Below are 17,982 nucleotides of genomic sequence, written 5' to 3'. Positions count from 1 at the left end.
ACTGTCTGAAGTAGTGTTGAAAGGAACTGACACCATGAATCCTGCAGGGCTGTCCATAAATCCGTGAGAGTACAAGGGGCTGGAGATCTCTTCTGAGCAGCACGTCATGAGGCATCCCAGATATGCTCAATAATATTTATGTCTGCAGAGTTCCATAGCCAGCGGAACTGTTTAAACTCAGAAGGATGTTCCTGGAGCCACTTTGTAGCAATTCTGGACATGTGGGATGTTGCAATGTCCTGCTGTAATTGCCCAAGTCTGTCAGAATGTGCAATGGACATGAATGGATACAGGTGATCAGACAGGATGCTTACGTATGTGTCACCTGTCAGAATCATAGCTAGACATACCAGGGGCCAATATCACTCAAATTGCGTACACCTCACACCATAACGGAGCCTCACCAGCGTGAACAGTCCCCTGCTGATATGCAGGGCCCATAGATTCATGAGGTTATCTCCATACCCATACATGTGCACCTGCTTGATACAATTTGAAACAGAACTTGTGTGACCAGGCAATATGTTTCCAGTCATCAACAGTCCAATGTTGATGTTGACAGACCCAGGCAAGGTGTAAATCTTCGTGTTCTGTAGTCATCAAGGGTACACGAGTGTGTTTTCAGCTCTCAATATCCATACATGTGCACCTGCTTGATACAATTACAAACAAAACTTGTCTGACCAGGCAATATGTTTCCAGTCGTCAACAGTCCAATGTTGATGTTGACAGGCCCAGGCAAGGTGTAAATCTTCATGTTCTGTAGTCATCAAGGGTACACGAGTGGGTTTTCAGCTCTGAAAGCCCATATCAATGATGTTTTGTTGAATGGTTAATGCACTGACAATTGTTGTTGGCCCAGCATTGATATACGCAGAAATTTGCGGAAGGGTTGCACTTCTGTCATGCTGAATGATTCTCTTCAGTCATCATTGGTCCCATCCTCGTAGGATCTTTTCCTGGCTTCAGTGTGTGAAGATCTGATGTTTTACCTGATTCCTGATATTCACGGTACACTCATGAAATGGTCATACAGGGAAATCCCCACTCCATTGCTACCTCAGAGATGCTGTGTCCCATTACTCATGCATCATCTGCAACTCCAGGTTTACACTCACTTAAATCTTGATAACCTGTCATTGTAGCAGCAGTAATTGATATAACAACTACAGCAGGCACTTGTGGTCTTATACAGGCACAGCCAACCGCAGTGCCATATTCTGCCTGTTTACATATCTCTGAACATTGAATAGGTACATCTATACCAGTTTCTTTGGTGCTTCAGCGTATATATTGTATTTGTCTACAGATATTTCATAATCTTCTCCTTACTTTCAATAGGTGATTCAGTACTCATCTTCCAAGGCTCTGTAACTAGTGGCATGAGCTCTTTAGAATTCAAGATTGTATGGTAGGCAATTTCAAGTCTGTAAACTATGGAAAGTCATAGTTCATAAATTGTCTGAATAACTTATAGTTCATTTGACCAGTAAAATTTTTGCATACAGAATTTATGCAAAGATAGAAAACAGCAGGGGCTAGTAGTTATATTAAATGGTTCAATGAAAGTGGCTAACTTTGAATTGAACATTTCACATCAGCATTTCAAGAGCAAACAAGTAGAAGGCATTTGTTTCTAATTGATCTTAATACTATTTTGTTTTGAAACTTTAGAGCTGTACTATCTAACATATAATAACACAATGACTGATGAGAGAAAAATAGTAACAAAGGTATATTCCACTTTTTTTCCAAGTCAACATTCATTTGACCGGGAATGTGTAAATTAATATACATATAATATATGATTTATCTGTGTCAACTGCTGAATGGTCAGCGTGGCTGAATGCCATTGCCAGGGAATTTTTCTCAGTGGCAGGGCTAGTACGAGGCGCACTCAGCCTCGTGAGGCCAACTGAGGAGCTACTCAACTAATTAGCAGTGGTTTCAAGGTCGAGAAACCTGACAGCAATTGGGAGAGTGGTGTGCTGACCACATGCCCCTTTATACTACAGCTGATGATGCCACTGGCTGAGAATGATAGAGCAACTCATCAGGTCCAAATGGTTTATCTAGGGCCAGAATGCAAAATGTGGAAAAAATATATGATTTACTTTGTGAGGCACAAGCATAATGAAGTTCACCTAACTTCTAGTGGCTGAGACAAAAAATAGATTCGGTATTCATAGCCATCTGTAATTTTGTTTTCTCTTTTATAAATGATAGAAATACTTCTCTTTTTTAGAGGGAATGTCAGTTCATGATTTCAAGAAGCATGGGAAAGACTTGATTGATTACATATACCACTTCATGAAGACTATAAGCTCAAGAAGAGTCAATTCTGATGTAGAACCTTTTTATCTTGTAAAATTACTCCCGGATGAAGCACCTCATGAACCTGAGGAGTGGGACAAAATTATGAAAGATGTTGAAGACAAAATAATGCCTGGGGTAAGTTTCTTTAACATTACTACCTACAGTTTTCAGTAAATAGTGTTGTAGAAAATGTTTTTCACTTATGAAATTTGTTATAAATGATACAACACAATTGATCAGAGCAGTCATGTCAACAGAACAACACCAGAAGAAAAAATTACCATCTTTACTTAATCATTAAAGTTGTCACTTGCTCAAAAAAATGTTAGGTATGTAACACCAAAATCTCAGTTTTCCCAGTAATGTAATGATCTGACAGCTAGGGAAACAGATTTTAAATATTTTTTGAAATAGGTTTTTCTGGACAATTGTTCTATAGAAGGAAATCAAAATTACAAGCCGGTAGCATACAAAATTAGCTTTTGATTTTCCTGTTAAAAATATGTTTTAGAAAGCCAATCTATTTTTAGCAGATGTGTTCATCTTTGTCACACTAGTGTAAAAAGTATCATGAAACCAGCTAAGGAAAAAATCTTTGCAGTTCACATACACTGAAAAGCCAAAACATTATGCCTATAGCCTACCATGACATTGGATGCTGCCTAATTGTGCTGTGGGCACATCACGCAAAAAAAAAGTATGTAAGCGGAGCAGACATGGATGGGGGATCACCCTAACAAAGATATGGGCTACAAATGGGGGAATCCATCCAGATAAGCAACTTTGACAAAGGGTAGGTTATTATTATGCAGAGCCTGTGAATGTATATCCCTAAAATGGTGAAGCTGGGAATACATTCATGTGCTTCTCTCATGAGCATCTACAGAAAGTGGTAGAAGGACAATGAAACTACCAGTAGGTGCTAAATGGTTTGACATCTGCAACTCTCCACAGAATGTTGGGCTAAGAGGCTTGTCTACTGTGCAAGGTAAGGTAGATGGTGATCAGTGGCATCTCTGCTGAAAGAACATAATGTTGGTGCACACACAAGTGTTTTGGAGTACACCGTTCATCATATGGTGTTGAACATGGAACTGCATAGCAGACCACCTGTACATGTTCGCATACTGAACCAATGACTTCATCAATTATGATTGCAGCAGGCAGGGGACCATCAGGCTTCAACCATCAATCAATGTTAGCTCATTGGGTGAATTGTACTTTTACTACAATATGTCAATGGTTGTCTCCACAAACATTGTCATCAATGTGAATGGTGCCTCATACCATGCAGCATTCCACAGACACAGGCTGGTGAGAGCAGTATTACTGTATTTTATGGACAATAAGATTCACTTTTTTCTGTGATAAATTGTCTCCAAAATTCTGGTACATCTCATACTCAAAACTAAAATAAAAATGTCCAGTGTTTGATTTGAAATTCCCACCTCTCTTAAAAATGGCAATATATTCAGTGCCATGGGAAACCTACCTCTATCTAGCAACACTGGAATCAACTGGAATTGTCTCCATCCTATTCGAGCACCTCAAACACACAACATTGACATGCCTATGATGCATCACTGCAGTCTATGGTGCCAGTGAACCTGAACTGAAAGTGGTTTGTGTTATTGGTAACAATGCAATACTTTTGCCAGTACCTAGTTTTGTAATTGAATAAAATAAAAGGTATTCATATGATGTCGACTATAGATTGAAAGTAATAGTATGTGCTGAAGAATATGGAAACAGGGCAGCTGAGTGACATTTTAGCCCTCCATCAACAGAAAAAAATCATTGCTATTGGTGGACTAATAAAGAAAAATTGATAAAAATGAGGAAGACTAAATGCGCAGATAGAGGACTGAATGCAAAATGGCCAAAAGTAGAATAAGATACCGTATTTACTCGAATCTAAGCCGCACTTTTTTTTCCGGTTTTTGTAGTCCAAAAAACTGCCTGCGGCTTAGAATCGAGTTCAAAGTAAGCGGAAGTTCTGAAAAATGTTGGTACCGCCACAACTAACTTCTGCCGTCGAATATATGTAGCGCTACACAGGCATGCTTTGCAGGCACAAAGATAAATACTGGCGCCAAAACCTCTGACTCAGTAAGTAAATTTAAAAAAAGGGTGGAAGACGAGCTATTTTCTCCGCCCCGAGTTTCGACCATTGCATTTTCGTACATTATCCAACGAAGTAAATACAAATTCTGTATTGTTCATCTTCAAATGTAGCAGCATTTCAATGTACTATGAAAATCCGACTGGCAAGACTGTTTGGGATGTTTGTCAATATGGCCAACTCTACGTTCTGAATTTTTTCCTACCTGTGAGAAAAGATGGTTGCTAATAGGAACTTTTATGATTTGTGAATCACATGCAGTATTCTCTTCACCATAAGGATAATACGAATATAAACATTTTGTCATGTATTCTTTCGTGTTTGCTGCTATCTCATTTAAATCTTGCTTGCCTAATAAGCGACGAAACTAGTGTGAGACAACAGCAAACGCGGAAGAATATACATATCATGTCATGTTTATATTCGTATTATTCTTATGCCTAATAGTGATACAGTCAGAAATGAAGCACGGCAATTGACTAGATTTTGAAATCTAAGATGACTCTAATTTCTGTGCAGAATGTGATGTACAAAAGAGGTGTCTGCAAAGATTTTCAAATGGCAAAAAATTTTAGCTAAACTCTCGTTCAAAACATCTTCTATCATACGCAGTCTATTATTTGGTTCTTGTTGATCATTATCAAAGAAAGCAGCAGTGTAAGTAACAACAAATAGCAGTCTCTTGCCATTGTTATGCTAAAGAGACAATTCTCTCTTTTTTTTTATTGTAAGCGGCGTTAGCGCGCACAAAAGCAAGCCATGCCGTGAGCGGCGACAGGTCGTACACACACATTATCAGAATGTGACAAAGAATGCATGACACAGTACAAAAATGCATTTTCAGTGTAGGGTGACGTAAACACCGATAACAAAGAGAACGGCACTTATCAGATCAAAGAAAAATAAGCAATCGATTCAAACCAGACGTAGCACGTGAAAAAGGAAGGGTACCCGTATAAATAATGACGGAGCACCTGACGCATAGCAATGGCTACCTGGTAAAGCTTAACTGCTAAGCTTACGACTCGAACCAAACTACTGTAGCTGTATCGTCATTCATTCGACCTAAATTGTGTCTCATATTACAATGGACCAACTGTGTTTTGATTTGGAGGTGCGGCCTCGGGTATGGATGTGTGTGATGTCCTTAGGTTAGTTAGGTTTAAGTAATTCTAAGTTCTAGGGGACTGATGACCATAGATGTTAAGTCCCATAGTGCTCAGAGCCATTTGAACCATTTGAACACAATCAAAATGTCACTGGAATTAATACAAAAATAATTGAAATACACACTCATAAGCTAGTGCTACAGTGGAACTTAACAGACTAGGGTGGAGTGCTACAGGCGTATGAAGCATCATGGACTTAGTATGTGGAACAAATCAAAATACCTCAGAAAATGCCACAAGAGTATGAAGAGAAAGTATTATCTTTCCAGTGCTTTATTATTCAGCATCAAAAGAAAACCAGTGTGGAACTAAGCCAGATAACAAGTAAAGATGAAACTCCTCTGACATCTGATGTGCTGAGTAACAAGTGTTGCTATGAAAGTGGCTAAAACTGTAACTATAAAAACAAGTGAACACCAAAAGATGCACTACACTGTTGTCCTTTCATGTTGTGCTGACAGCACTAAACTTAAAAAAAAAAAAGATCATTTTCAAGCACAAAACAATGCCAAAACTATCTGAAATACCACCAGTTGTTGTTGTTCACATACATGACATCGGCTGGATGGATGAGGCTAGTTTGGAACTACAGATTAGCAGAGCATGGGACAGAAATATGGGTGCTTTGTTGAAGAAGACTTCTCTTCTTGTGCTAGATCAGTTTAGCAGTCATTTGAAAAATTCTGTGAAATAGGATTGAGACAGGTAAATACAAAGCTTTCTATTATTCTGGGAGGACTTGTTTCACAATTGCAACCCCTTGGTGTCTCAATAAACAAGCCATTTAAAGTGAATATGAGGGAGGAATGGAACTAATGAATGATAGACGAAACCAAACATGAATTCACATGGAAGAGAGCTTTAAAATAATCTTCAATCAAACAAGCATGTCATTGGAAAAAACAGTTTTGATCTAGAGTGAGAGAAGACATTATTATTAAATCTTTCAAGAAGTGTGGCATAAGTAACACTCTCGACAGCAGTGAAAGCCATCTTATATATGAAGAGTACAATCATGATGATGAAGAGGAAGAAAAAGAAGAAGAAGAAGAAAGTTCAGATGATGTTTTCCAGGGATTTTAAAGGTCAGTTTGGTTTTCTAAACTAAGAATTTTGTTTTAAATACGACTTTTCAAACTAAGAATAAAATGGTAAAAAATGGTATTTCTAAAAAAATTCCTTAAAAATTCTATCAATTACTATTAGTCCGTAGCATCTTATAGTCTGTAAAATATGGTATGCTATGGGAGACATTCTCCTGTGCTTGCATGGGACCCATGGTAGTAATCAAAGATACAACGACGGCTGAGAACCACCTGCATCCCCTCATGTGTTATGTCTTCCCTCATGACAATGTCACCTTTCAGCATTATAATTGTACACATCTTGGAGCCAGAATCATGCTACAGTGGTTTGAAGAGCATTATAGTGAACTTAAATTGATGTCTTGAGACCAAATTCATCTGATATAAATCCTAAGGAATTCATACGGGTCACTATCAGGTAACAACACATGCAAGGGTCCCTGATATGCAGACTCAGTGATATATTACACTTCAAAGATGGACAAATAAGCTACTAAGCAGGTGGTCATAATGTTTTGGCCCATCAGTGTATTTATTTACTTATATCAGTATAAGCCAACTTTAGGAATTTCCTTTGTGTGTCAGATAAATTTGCTTCAGAAATCTAAATCCTAATCTTTCAGATGCTATTTAAATGTGATTTTTGTGTTGTTTCACCTTTACATTATTTTTAACAACAAAACATGTGTATGTGTTAGGTTTTTTGCATAGTTTCAAATGCTGAGGGTCACAAAAAATGTAATTTGGACAGTCATACCTTAATTCAGACAATCATTCTCACTAGTTGCATTTCAGGAGTAAAGGTATAATTCTGAAAATTTTTGGAAATTTTTGTATTGTAGTAAATTAGAGGTTGTAAGTTACAATTGCATATATCACACAAAATGTTTTTCATTGTAAATAGACAGTTGTATCTCACAGTTGCACATTCTACAAATATTAGCAGCAAATCTGATTTTAAAAATCATTTCCCCTTAATTGTAGTGTAGATAGTTATGTAATTACTACAATATTTCCACCTTTTCCTGCTAGTTGATCAGTCTACTTTAAGACAGTGTTGAAAGTTTGCAATTGCAAGGTAAGATTTTACAAAGTCCAATGCTGTAATATAGTAGTGTGTTCTGTGGAGAGTATAATTATATCAGGTTTATTTAGTTAGGTTCCTGTTGTAAACTATCTGAATTTGTCATAAATTTCTCCACTTTTCCATTTTTACATCAGTTTAATAGGGACTATACCACAACAAAATGATAGTTTTGAAACTCCACATTCTCAAGTAGCTTCAGGGAATCAATAAGTTTTTTCACAGGATTTTCTATTGTTAGGAAAGAAAATTATTTTCTTGAGTGTTTACTGCCTCTGTTCTCAAAATGAATATTTAATCCTCATGGTGTAACAGATCCAGAGATTAAAAGAGAATTAACAAGATTAATATAAAGTTAATTGTTTACCATTAAGAAAAACATTGTAACTGTCGGAATACAGAACCCCACTGTGAATGCTGCTCTATATGCTAGATGACGTTCTTGCTCTTTGTAAGTAACTGTAAAACACCTTGACCACTGTCAAGTGTCAAGTGATGAATAGTGCTGCAAATGGTTGTGCTCAGTCGGCTATCAAGAGGCATGTACCAGAGATAACAAAGGTACTTCAAGTACTGACCTCTCCCTCAGATACTGTCATATTTCCAGGAAGTAAAGAACCTATCACCAGTCATCAACTTGAGTATAAGTGGCATCTCCATGTTAGGTTTGAGGGCCCTGTACAGGAGAGGCAGGGATGAGGGAGAACATGAAGTATAGTACTACACAGTCAATGATAATAAGATCATTATAGCATAACTGACTATAGGTGTCAATAAAAATTTAAAGAAAAGTATGATGCTATTCCTGCTTGTGAGCAGTGAACTTTAAACATTTATATCCAAGAAAGAAAATGTTGATTGCAAATGGATAAAGTCTGAGAATATTCTACAACATACTATATCCACGTATTCGCTGAACAAGGAAGGACTTGCCATATTAGCTAGCTGTTCTAAAACCAAAGAGAGCTTCTCCACAGATTTCAACACAGCTAAAGTGTCATAGGCAAACAAAAAGTGGACAAAGCAAAAATTAGTGTAATGAAAGTCAAGAAAAATTGATCAACAGTTTTTGAATGGAAAATTTTGTCTCTCAGTTTGACACAAAATGCTAAGGTTTGTTAATAAGTTAAATCAGTAATCAGGTGAAAGCCAGCTATCCAGACACTCAGTGACCATAACAGCATTGGAACACAGCATGATAGAGTGAATGTCAAAATACTAAATTATTTGTTCTAAAATTGTTGCACTAAGGAAGATTATACTATGGTTCCACCTCTCAATAATTCTATAAACAATAAAATGACCACATGATAGAACATCAATAAAAATTGCTCAACAGAGGAAAGGTGGCTGGAGCTGATGGGATACCTACAAAGTTCTGCATGAAGTATGTGAAAGAACTTTCTCATCTAGCAGCAGTCTACCATATGTTTCTGGAGTAATGAAGCATTTCTAATTGATTGTGTGAAACTGTGCTTTCTCCACAAGTCTGTGAGACCCAGAGGGCATCAGTTACCAGTGCACATGTTAATTCCATGTTCTTTGGTTCCTAGAAGGTATTTGATACAGTTCCACAGTGTTATCCAGTGGACAAAATATGAGTAAACGGAATATCAGACCAGCTGTTTGATTATATTTAGTAGGTCCTAGCAAACAGTACACATTACATACTAATCAGAATATATAACCAATCAGATACCGTTAGAAGCTCCAAAAGGCATTTTTTTGATAATGCTGTCATATTGAGAAATACCCCACTGTGAGAAAATTGTAGCAAAATGTAAGAAGACCTGCAGTGGATTGACACTTGCTGCAAGGATAAACAAATGTAGCATGTTGTGCATTAATAGTCATAAATCTTCCTTATTATATGAGTAGATGATTTCCAAACAATTACCAGAAAGCAGTCACAAACATTAAGTATCTGAGAGTGTGCTTACAGAATGTTTAAAGTGGAAAGACCACATAATACCTACTGCAGCGAAGGCAGATGCCAGATTGAGATGGATTAGAAGAATTCACAGGAAATGTAGTTTGCCCATCAAGGAAGTGGCTAACAAACCTCTTGTTCAACAATTACTTGCATATTGCTTATCAGTTGGGATCCTTATCAGAATGTATTGATGGAAGAAATAGATAAGATACAAAGAAGAGCAGTGGGTTTCATCACAGGTTTGTTTAATAAGCATGAAAACATCACAGAGACACTTACACATCACCAGCAGCAGATGCTATAAAAATGAATCAACATGTGATTTAGAGTAAAAATTCTGACTGCATACATTCCTATATATGTGTCAGATAAAGATGAAGGTAAAATCAGAAAGGGTCAAGCTTACATGGAGGTATACCATCTGTTGTTTATCCCATGTCTCTTTCACATCTCAACTGGAATGTGTAGATGCAACACTGGTACACAAAGTGCCCTAGACAACACACTACAATGGGGCTTTGGGATTGTAGATGTAACTATAGGTGTAGATCCGCTAATCAACTTGTTTGTGGTGATATCTCCCTCTGAAACTCAATCTGAGCTGGTAGAACCCATTCCACCTCTTGGGAATCCTGGGTGTCTCATGTATGGGTAAACAAGAATGAAAGAATTAATCATCAGTAGTTTGCATGTGTGGCAAATAATGGTATCCCTTAAAGGATTGATTGCAACAGATAGGAAAGATCACCATGTATACTCAGTGCCCATACCTGGAGGCCTCTTTCAGTCTGCTGAAGAAGCTGCTCTAGCAACCATTGAGGGAACTGCCATTGTGGCTCATGTTGGAATGAATAATGTCCATAGTCTGGGCTCTTAGGTTATACTTGGTTCATTCCAGCAAACTGGTGGAGAAGCTTGAGAAGACAAACCTTTTTCATGGAATTTCAAAAAAGCTCAAAACCTACAAGACTATTGCCTGAAATGATTATGATTCTTGTACAGAGTTGAATGGGAGGCCCGAACTAGAGACTTCTTAGGCTCTGTGACAAGCTAGGCTGCAGATTTCCTGGACTTGTGATGTAGGATTGAGAGCAGTAGGGCCCCAGGTAGCTGACTGTGTGTGGAGACCACTACATTAGTTTTTTTTTCCTTTATACAAAAAGATTAAATGACACTCCACTGAGTCCATTTTATATTAGCTGTAGGGACCTCTGAAATAGTTAGATAATTAGTACCATGTTCCATGGATTATTTGCATGATAAATTGTTGTGATACTGACCAACTTATTTTATATTCACCTCACAAATTGTTTTGTAAATATTGCTATAGGCTGATCATTTACAACATTTTGTTCTTTTTCTTTTTTTCTATTTTTAAAACATTCAGATGAAAGTTAGTAATTCCTACTAACCATCTTTTACTCATTACAATAATAGAAATTATTCTACAGAATAGAAAGTGTTTTTTTTTATTTATTTATTTTTTTTTTTTTTCAAGGAGAAACTTCTTCAGTTTGATTTCAAATATTACTTTACTGTCTGTCAGACATTTTATATCACTGGTTAACTGATCAAAAATTTTGGTTGTAGCACTGTGCACCCCTTCTCTGCGCTAAATAGAACCTTAAATGCAGTTTTTTCTTCTGGTTTTGCGTAATGTACACCATTGTTACTTATGACTGCAGTGGATTATTGACAACAAATCTCATGAGGGATTAAATATATATGAAGCAGTAATCAAAATGCCCAACTCCTTAAACAAGTATCTACAAGATGAGCATGAATAAGCACCACATATTATTCTTACAGCACATTTTTGAGCAATGAAGACTTTTCTTCCTTAAAGATGAGCTACCCCAGGACTTTATTCCATACAAAATTACTGAATGAAGATATGCAAAGTACATCAACTTACTGATTTGTCACTCCCCAGGATTTTCAATGTTTCTAAGTGTAAATGTGACTGACAAATAGTTTTAGGAGTTCCAAAATATGTTTTTCACAGTTTAAATTCTCATTAATATGGAAACATAAGAATTTTGAAGCTCTCACACTATTTATTATTTCCTCAATGTGTGTTGCACTTATTATTGGTGTAGTGTCTGTAGATGTGCAGAACTGAATATACTGTGTCTTTTAAAAATGGAGAGTGAGACAATTCAGAGGAAACCAGTCAAAGATACTTTTAGGACCACTGTTTACCTTTTCTTATGTTGCTATGTGTTTGCTTGGATTGATTACAGTGCTAGTGTCATCCACAAAAGAACTAAATCTGCTTGTAGTATATTAGACAGGAGATTGTTTACATGTATAAGGAACAATATCAGGCCTAAGATTGAGCCTTGAGGACCCCAATATGTGATTTCTCCCCAGTCAGAATAATATCCCTTGATTACATTGGCTGAATTACTAAGAACAACTTCCTGCATTCTTTTCCATTGGTTGGCTGCACTATCAGTCCCATACAAACTCTGTTTATCTTGGAGAATATTATGATCCAGACAGTCAGTTGGCTTCAATAGGTCACAGGAAATAATGGCTGGTGTTATTTTGTTAATCAATAATTGTAAAATTTGGTGAGCGACCTTGTAAATCTCATTCTGAGCAGAGCAGCTCTTCTGAAAGCACGCCTTTAATTTAAAGAGTATATTATTATTGCTCAGTTGGACTATTATTCTAAAATACATCATCCTTCAAAAATCTTGTAGAACCATGGCAGTAATGGAAGAGGATTGTATTTACTGACATCTCTTCTATCACCACTCTTACAGAGGGATTTGACAACAGCATATTTCAACCCCTGGAAAAAGTCTTGAGTTAGTGACACATCACATATTTCACATAAGACAGGCCTTATTGTATGGGGAAATGATTTAATAGTCTGTTGGAAGCACCATCAAATCCAGTTGGGCTTTAATTCTTGATAGAATATATAATTTTCTTAATTTCAGGAGGAGAAGTTGTTGATAAGTTCATATGATTGAATTTTATGAGTTATATGAGTAATCAGGCTATCATAGTCAGTGGAGCAGGAAACAACCTGGCTAAAGACAGAAAGTAATGCATTAGGAGTGACTTGAATGAAATGAGTAGTAACTGTACACCAATTTGTAGACATTTCAGGGCCATGACCAACCCTGAGAGAACACCACTGCAAGCCATGTGAACCCTGAGCTGAGGAGGCTGCTGCTGACTGAAATTTTGGACATGAGGATATACGAGGGATATCCACAAAGTACATTACATTTTGGAATTAAAAATAAATAAAGTATTGGAAATTTTTTTTATTATATACAGATGAAAGCCACACTTCAATACTACTTTTCTACATAGTTGCCATTTAAATTAAGGCACTTATCGTAGCAATGGACGAGCTTGGAAATTCCTTCGTCGCAAAATTCGGCCGCCTGCGCCTTCAACCACGTGGTTACCTCATCTTGAAGCTGTGCGTCGTCATCAAAATGCTGCATAGCCAACCACTTCTTCATTTCTGGCAATAAGTGGAAGTAGCTTGGTGCCAGGTCGGGACTGTACTGTGGATGAGGAAACAACTCCCACTTAAAAGATTCGAGAACTTCACGAGTGGCATTTGTCGTGTGGGCCCGGGTGTTGTCGTGAATCAGCAAGATCTTTGAGCCCAACTTTCCCCTGCGCTTGTTTTGTATTGCTCTTCTGAGGTTGTGCAGAGTTTGGCAATACCTTTGAGAGTTTATTGTAGTGCCTCTTTCCAGGAAATCCCCAAAAATCGTATTTGTACCAGGTTACTGATTAACCACGTGGTTGAAGGCGCAGGCGGCCAAATTTTACGACGAAGAAATTTCCAAGTTCGTCCATCGCTACGATAAGTGCCTTAATTTAAATGGCAACTATGTAGAAAAGTAGTATTTAAGTGTGGCTTTCATCTGTATATAATAAAAAAAAATTCCAATACTTCATTTATTTTTAATTCCAAAACGTAATGTACTTTGTGGATATCCCTCGTATATCCTCATGTCCAAAATTTCAGTCAGCAGCAGCCTCCTCAGTTCAGTGTTCACATGGCTTGCAGTGGTGTTCTCTCAGGGTTGGTCATGGCCCTGAAATGTCTACAAATTGGTGTACAGTTACTACTCATTTCATTCAAGTCACTCCTAATGCATTACTTTCTGTCTTTAGCCAGGTTGTTTCCTGCTCCACTGACTATGATAGCCTGATTCTCTTTATCAAAGTATTTACACAAATTTTCTGTGTCATCTGTCAACTGGTTAAGGCACTTGGCTCCACAATACTTATGACATTGTACCATTTTCCTAATTTGCCCTTTACTATCTTTCCTATATCCCTCTCATGGCTACTGCCTAGCAGTAAGACTGTTTTCTTCCTACTCTCTTTTAGTACTGATCTACACTTAAAAAACTTTCTTTGCTAGATGTCTGTTATACCCTACTATGACCTAGAGCTGGATGAGACGATTCCCCTCCTAATTCAGGTAAGAAGTCAAACTTATTAGATATTGTAAGTTCAAATATAGATGAAGAAGTTGAAGACCTGTTCCTCTTTCACCCATTCTTGTCGCCTTTACAAAGTTCACATATCATTTTCCCCCTTCCACGTATCTAGTTCCAATTTCACATTCTCTATCTCAGCTTGAAAGGCACAAATCATTGTCGCCTGTTCAGCAATTCTCTTGTCTTTTTTGCGGAGCCTACAGTTCCAAGGGAGAGTCTCACTGAGTTCCCCATTTGCGACTGTTCACCTTCCTCTTTTATGAAAATGCAGGTTATATTCACGTATGTTAATGGTAATTGGTTAAAAGTGAAAAAACAAATTTAAGAAGGCAGATGGCAAAACAAGAGGGGAAGTAAAAATGTCCCAGCTTGCTTTGTCACATTACCCCCTCATTGGATCGGACAGATAGATATTGCTAATAGCTAACTGGGTAATTCGATGACCACTAGTGACCCCAAACAGTGGATTAAAAATCTACACAAAATTTTTACAAAAGAAATCTTATCAAAAACTACAGTACATATGTTTTTCAAATTCCAGCTTATGTGAACTGGCCATACAAAAATCCCCATACAAAATATTTACATACAGTGCATTGTACAATGTCACAAAAGATCTGCAAGTTATACTTTTAATTAAAATTATGCCACTTCATCACATGTGACGTCCTTTTTGGGTAAGCGAAGATTAAATTTAAATATACATGTCATTTTATACAAGTCCTGTCTTGCTTAACAAAAAGTTAATCCTCATGAGTAGCACAAAGTTAAATTATACTATGCCTTGCATTTTACTTTTTAGATAGGAAATTTCACTTTCTCAATGTTTAGTATGTTTCACAAGCACTTTCACACTTTTAATGAGCTTTATCACATTTTCTCACCAAGTTGTCCACACCTTCAACAGGTCCAAGTGGCAGTTAGTTATGAAATGCACCCCGATCAGTTCCCTTGGAGGTGGTTCTCCTATGTCACAAAACATTTAAAAAAATGAGACAAAATACCCTACTTTAGAACACTTACTTTTACTTCTAACTTAAGTCTTAAAAAAAGGTTTAACATTAATGGCAAATGATAGTCATTACATCATAAATAAATACATTACATAGTTCTCATAACATTATAACTAGTAGCACTAAAATTGACTATAGTGCGAAAGGTGTGGACTCGTAAAACTTTAAAATCAAGTTTACTTTAGACTAAAAAACATTACTCTAAATCATAACTGTCTGAAACTGGTTAAACTTGAAAGATTTTTGTTTCCTTCCCATTTGCAAAATAGCAAAAACTCAAGATGTGCAGTAGCACAGATTTACTAATCATTACATTATGAAGAAAATAGTCACCACCACAGAACTTAATTACTGTCCAAATCGAAATTACTGGGATGGAAGTTGTACCGAATCATTGCCCCACTTCTCTGCTCCACTCTGAGAACTACTCTCACTCAACCAGAAAATCAAATCATCACAAAATCACAAAATGTTACCAAATGGTTGACTTGTCCAAATATTCACATCACACTTGCACCACAGTTATCAGTTAATCAGCAAACTTACTGTTCTTTGTTCCAGTATTACCACTTTAAACTCATAATTCCTCAGAACACAAGCAGAAGTTTTCCAGATAATGTATTGGTCTAATGATGCAGCATCATGCGATTTGTACCTCATTAAAATATTGCTCTTTCTGTTAAGTTCTCATTCCCAGCTGCATTGTCATGAATTGCACAATATACACAGTACCCAATGTTGCTTAGATCAAATTTAGATCCTCAATACAGTTACACCACATTTGTTTGTATAAGTTATTTTTTTCATTAATCATGTCTGTCAGCTCCATTATTTCACTTACATTTCTTACTTTGTTAGCCAATGGCGTGCATTCTCAAAAAGTATCCCTCTGCAGAGACAGGCAACCTAACCATTAATACCCTCACATTATTCATTATTTCATTATTGCATCATTATCTAATAAATAAACACCTGCTCTGCTTATCTAATACAAAATTGATTCTCCAGAAAAACACTCCACAGTAACAGATCCTTATGCTAAGGAAAACTTAACCCTCATTACCGATCAGACAAAATTATCACTTAGAAAAACTATTATTTCGCTGTATTCCATCAAATTACTTGATATTCTAGCCTGAAGGATGATGTACATACAAATCTTGCTTACACTTTCCACACACATTACTCCAGGCAACTATGTTTAAAGTTGTAATTCCTTAATGTTCTATAGGTAGATAGTTATCTCCATATTATTTGTTTTAGTTGTAAATATTTGTCATGTATTGTTGTTTTTCTGACATGTTCCACATCCAGGAGGACCTCCTCACTACGGATCAATTGGAATGAAAGTAAATCACAATCACAATATACTGATTGCACTGAACACAAAAACTTCTACTATACCACAATTAATATTAAGATATAGTATTTAAAATGGTTTATACTGCACATTGCCTCTGCTGTTGCATCAAATTATACTAATTTCACACATGAGTTGATAGGCTGTTGCACCACTGAATTGTAAACAGTTGTTGAGTTCACTGTTCAAAGTTCACTAGTCCTTGTTTATTGTGCCTACGTACAATATTCCTCACTTGGGGCACCAAATGTAATGGTTTGCCTTCCTATTTTATGAAAATGCAGATCATATTCATGATGTTAATGGTAATTAGTTAAAAGTGAAAAAACAAATTTAAGGAGGCAGATGGCAAAACAAGAGGGGAAGTAAAAATATCACAGCTTGCTGCTTTGTCATACATTGAAATCCCAACTACATCTGCCCCAATGGAATTCCAATCCACAACTGACAAATACCACTCCCTGTCTGTGTGCTACATCTGCAATTATCTTGCACTGCAGCAGAGATTAAATGCCACAACTAGAATTAAATCACTTAACATACTTTATGCTGCATGAATTTTTGTTTTTATGACCCATAAAAATGAGCTCTATAGATTAGTGCTTCATCTGTAAAATATGATGTTAAAAATTATTTCCACTTAAAGCAAGAACTCAGCACTCACATAATTGCTGTATCTGTTAATTAACTTATTCACAATAAAATGTAGTCTTAAACTTCAATGTACACGAACTGTATGTAAACAGACTACTAGTGCAAAATTTATGAATCAAATGACTTAAAATTTACACTACTTCCCAGAAATGAACTAAATAATCTGGGGACAGGTAATACTTAAATTGCTGGACAGAAAAAATAAGTAAATGAGATTCTGTAAATTTATTGCACCAAAATGTAAATAAAAATATGACTCCAACCTGACTTATGATCTTTTTGCATTTCCTGGAGTAATACGTAAAATAAATTGAAATCTTTAATAGTAAGCTTAAAAAACACACTAATACACATACTTACTGAACAAACTATACTAAAATAACTGCTATTACATTTTAAATAACTTATCTTTATGATAGCACTAAAATTCATGTGTCTCACCTGGTGCAGGGCTGCCAACAAAAATGTAAAGTCGTCAGTTGCTAATATATTACCAGATACAGAAACTTGGTAAAATTTAAAAATTGACAGCAGTGAGAATTTGGATGTAAGTATATATCAACAGGATAACTAATGTAATGTTGAGGTAGTGTGCTCATCACAGGAGACAAGAAACTTAAATCCATTAAGATAAAAACTGGAACTGCATGTGAGATCATTTGGGGAAATGTAAAATTGAGTTCTTATGGTATCCAACAGATTCAACGCCAAATGTAACTGAAGACTTGAGAGAAAATCTCAGTTTGCTTGAACATATGT

General features: G+C 36.5%; 1 protein-coding gene across 1 annotated transcript in view; it reads left to right on the top strand.

Annotated features, from left to right (window-relative positions):
• LOC124606037 (tyrosine decarboxylase-like) overlaps positions 1-17,982 on the top strand; it is a gene marked incomplete at its 3' end in the record, with an annotated part of 215,061 nt that overhangs the window by 29,809 nt on the left and 167,270 nt on the right. The window contains exon 2 of the mRNA XM_047138001.1: positions 2,246-2,451. Coding sequence (XP_046993957.1) covers positions 2,251-2,451 — 201 coding nt within the window. The remainder of the gene's footprint in view (positions 1-2,245; positions 2,452-17,982) is intronic.

This window comes from Schistocerca americana, chromosome 3, assembly GCF_021461395.2.
Source record: "Schistocerca americana isolate TAMUIC-IGC-003095 chromosome 3, iqSchAmer2.1, whole genome shotgun sequence".
Taxonomy (NCBI): domain Eukaryota; kingdom Metazoa; phylum Arthropoda; class Insecta; order Orthoptera; family Acrididae; genus Schistocerca; species Schistocerca americana.
This window is presented reverse-complemented; position numbering and strand designations above follow the sequence as displayed.